The sequence below is a fragment of the Rutilus rutilus genome, assembly GCF_951802725.1.
Source record: "Rutilus rutilus genome assembly, chromosome: 3".
NCBI lineage: Eukaryota > Metazoa > Chordata > Actinopteri > Cypriniformes > Leuciscidae > Rutilus > Rutilus rutilus.
Genome location: NC_140211.1, coordinates 4,769,741 through 4,773,639, shown reverse-complemented (window position 1 = coordinate 4,773,639; position 3,899 = coordinate 4,769,741). Strand labels below are relative to the sequence as shown.

General features: G+C 42.5%; 1 protein-coding gene across 1 annotated transcript; it reads right to left on the bottom strand.

Annotated features, from left to right (window-relative positions):
- Positions 1 to 800: 800 nt before the first annotated feature.
- LOC311288455 (uncharacterized protein) lies at positions 801 to 3,653 on the bottom strand (the record flags this gene model as incomplete). Its single annotated transcript, XM_084405874.1, has 3 exons — positions 801 to 2,388; positions 3,023 to 3,098; positions 3,279 to 3,653. The coding sequence occupies 3 exons, from the start codon at positions 3,651 to 3,653 to the stop codon at positions 905 to 907; spliced, it is 1,935 nt and encodes a 644-aa protein (XP_084262000.1). The 3' UTR covers positions 801 to 904.
- Between the last annotated feature and the right edge of the window lie 246 nt (positions 3,654 to 3,899).

Below are 3,899 nucleotides of genomic sequence, written 5' to 3'. Positions count from 1 at the left end.
AGATGTGCCCCATGGTCCATTCAAAGTGCCTTCAGTTTGATCTATTCTGGACAAAGTTTTGCGGAAACACCCGACTACACATTAATCTACTGGAAATAATGATTTCAGAAGAATGCAGAATAAATCAAGGTTAACATTTATTTTTGCCAGGCAGAATTAAACATCCAATAAAAAGAATTAAAAAGAATACATAATACACAACTGATCAGCATATAATAGAGACAACATTTAAAATGCAATATCAAAAATAGTTTCAAAGAGTCAGCATACCTGGCAATAGAGACACACAGCAACAGTGTGGGAAGTTCTGTTTACAGATGCTTCCTTGAGTGGTTTGCCAATTCCCTTTAAATACCCAAGTGGAACAAAAGAACAATAAACATCTAGCACCCAAATATTTATTCAGCTTTTGCTGGACCCTTTCTCGTGCCCAAGTGGTCACGCCTGGGTTTGGGGGATAAACACAAATGGTTATCTATTATCTTTATTGGGGCATCTTCCCACATCAGAAGAACAGGCATTGTTTTCTTTGTTCTGACTGTTCTGCTGCTGCGGGAATGAAACTTCTTTACCATTCGCACCAGAAGTATTTATTTTGACCTCTCATAAAACAACTGGAGACAGTAGGTGTGTGTGTTTTGCATGGCTGAATGAGACCTGGGGGGAGAAGATAGTGTGAGGAGTCAGGACCCCAGCATGGGGGGAAGAGACGAGATTGGAGAAGTTGTGTTGTGCTCTCTGTCCCATAGATCTCTTCTTCAGATTAGTGAGTTTTATTGTTTTATTGCGGTTTAGGATTCTTGAATTCAGTCTTAGTAAAAGTCCATCCTTACAGTTTCCGCCCCTGGCCCCTTGGGGCAGATTTAGATCAGTCCCTGAGGGGCCAAAATTTGATGAAGTCCGCTTATGGTTGCAGTTTCCGTAGGGCTGGTACCTGTAATGGACTGAGCGCAATGGCCACGTTCGTTGAAGTGCGCATTGTGCGGAGAAGGCATCTGAAGTAGCAGCACTGGCAGAGTGTGAATAAGAAGATGAGCACACTGGCGAGGACACATCCACGGAACGTCCAGTCCCACCAGGTATAAGCATACCTTGCTGAGCGGGTAGAGGAGCTGGACAGGATTTCTGCAGTCTTTCTCGCCAGATTCGCTTCCACTTGAGCTTGGTTGAGATGGTACTCAGTCTGTAAGATGATTTCTTGCACCAAGTCCATTGTTTTGACCAAAGCTTGAGTGCTCTGTTCATAGAAAGTGTCCTCCCACCAGGGAGAGACGTCCACGTCCATCGGTACCCTCCCCAGGATGTTTATCTGACCCATTGAAAAGTCCTCTTTCACTTCCAAACAGAACGTGTGGTTCGCAGGGCAGGTCAGACCTCCATAGGAGAAGGAATTCATCTCACTGACGACGCACCACTGTGTGTGAGACACTTGAACAGCATCAGAATGACCATGCAGTGACTGAACATTAATGAGCTTAGAATCATTGGAAGAAAAGGGTTGTAGAGTGTTGCAGGTACAGATAATGTAACTAGATGTCTCATGGCAACAGGTGCGAGTGGTAAACAAAGTTTCAGTGCCCTTCAAAGTCATATACCCCATCAGATGATCCCATTTTATAATTTGATCTCTCACTACCACGCCAATAGAGCGTATGGTAGTGGAATTTAGATAAATTTGATCTGGGTGAATTAGAGGGAAAGTGGCAAAGAACCCAATACAGCCAGTACATTCATTTCCAGTATACATCATTAATGTTGAAAGCAATTCAGAATACTTAATATTTTTCATTCTCTCTGATGCAAGCCATCTATGCAGATCTAAAATTTCAATAAGATCATTTAAAACATGCCTAGGTGTTTTATGGAGACGAAGATCTAAAATCTCTTGTCTTGCTGCAGTAAACAAATCTTGTGCGTACAATCTACAGGCTAAGTCATGCTCGATGGTACGGGTCTGATTGAAAATTGATTGACTGGTCGTCAGAAGCGCCTGCGCCTCAGATCTGACCGCTTTGATAATGTTTTCGTTACTATTGGTGATGTGTTGAAAACCAGTAGCTACCTGATTTGCCAACCAAGTTGAATATTGAGATTGACCTGTTATTTTGTAAGTGTTGGATATAGAATTAACTGAGCCAAAAAGGCCTGCTATATTTCCAAACAGGTCTCGTTTAGTGCGAGCAGTTGGAATTTGAACTGCAAGTCTGTTTTTGTAATCAGAAATTAAATCATCGATGCGTGACTGTAGCCATGTATACGTCTTATCATTAAAGTTGCAGTGTTTAACATAAGCAGATAACACATTAGAGATGTTATACGTGACATGTGTTATCACAAGATTGACGTCATGTAGTAAAGTCTTATTTACATTTCCTTTGATTATGCCACCTGGAGGGGTGGTATACAATTTCGGACACTGTGTGGGTTTTTTGTAACCGCATGTGGTTAAGTTAAAGCAATGGTGTAAAGTCCATGAACAATTGTGAGGGCTAGTGAAATTATCCATATTTGCCTCACATTTTCCCACACAGTACGTTCCTTCTTTTCGGCCGGTCCAAACAAATGTTTTCAAATTATTGTTAGATACCTTATTTGTTAGATTGAAAAGAAGTTCAGTAAACTTTAAATGTGTATTGTTATGTGTTGTGGTGTGTGTGCACCTATATGTGTTTGGTTGGAGATCCTTAGTGGAATAACATTTTTTTGGATCTCCGCCATTGTTGTTATTTTCATATAGTGTGTGCATATTACCAATATTTGAATCTGGGAATTCTTCAAGTTGGTACCAGGCGGTAATGTTATGGTGAACTTGTGGTGCGCGTGTGTAGCTTGTGAGGTTTTTGTCTGGAAGATGGGTAGAACCTGTCTTACAGCATATTTTTGTTGCACAATTTGGTTCCGGTGCTAATCCGGGGGGCCATGTGACTATTTCTTTGTATGTGACTGGAATGTATGATGTGGATGGCCCCTTAATATATTTCCATACCCATCTACCGCATCCTAGGGTGTGTGCGAGTGTGACTCGTTGTCCCAATTCGATGCAGGTGGGTCCGGACACCGTCCTGGCATCTGGCCTCCATGGAATTGCGATGACTGTCCTATGAAGGAAAAGATCATAATTAATTCACTGAACCTTTGAACCGTTTACATTGGGACATGTGGTACCATCTTAATTTTCCTCTGATGGTCACGGCCACGCAACTGTTGCAAACAGCTTTAATTTCATAGGGCCCGTGCCATCTAGGGGAAAATGCGCTTTGTTTTACAAAAACGCGTACCATCACAATGTCTCCTTCTGAAAATGTTGTCTCAGAGGTTGGGTTAAATTGTGCATCATTTGTCAGGTCTGACTGTTGTTGTTTCAGTCCAGCCTGGGCGTGCAGCACCTTCAGCCTTTCTTGCAATTGCACCAACACCGTCTGCTGAGTTGCGAGCATGAGGGGCCCCAGGTCTGCTGGGGAAATTTCTGGATCAATGGGTAACTTCATCACCCTTCCAGTCATAAGCTCATATGGGCTGATGCCCGTAGCTTTTGATGGGGTTGCTCGCAGCACAGTCAGAACAGTGGGCAAAGCATCACTCCACCTGTTTTGGTGTTGAGCTATTTGCTTAGCAATATTTTCTTTGATGGTGCGGTTCGCACGTTCAACCATACCAGAACTTTGCGGCCTGTATGGAATGTGAAATTTTTGCTTGATATTCAGCATTTTGCACATATTTTTCATGACTTGTCCAGTAAAGTGAGTCCCTTGATCTGATTCAATTTGAATGGGTGCTCCCCAAAGGGGGATGATTTGGTTCGCTATCACACGTGCCACGGTGTTTGCTGTATTATTGCGAGTGGGAATTGCTTCAATCCATTTTGAGAATTTGTCAATTATCACGAGGCAATAGCGATA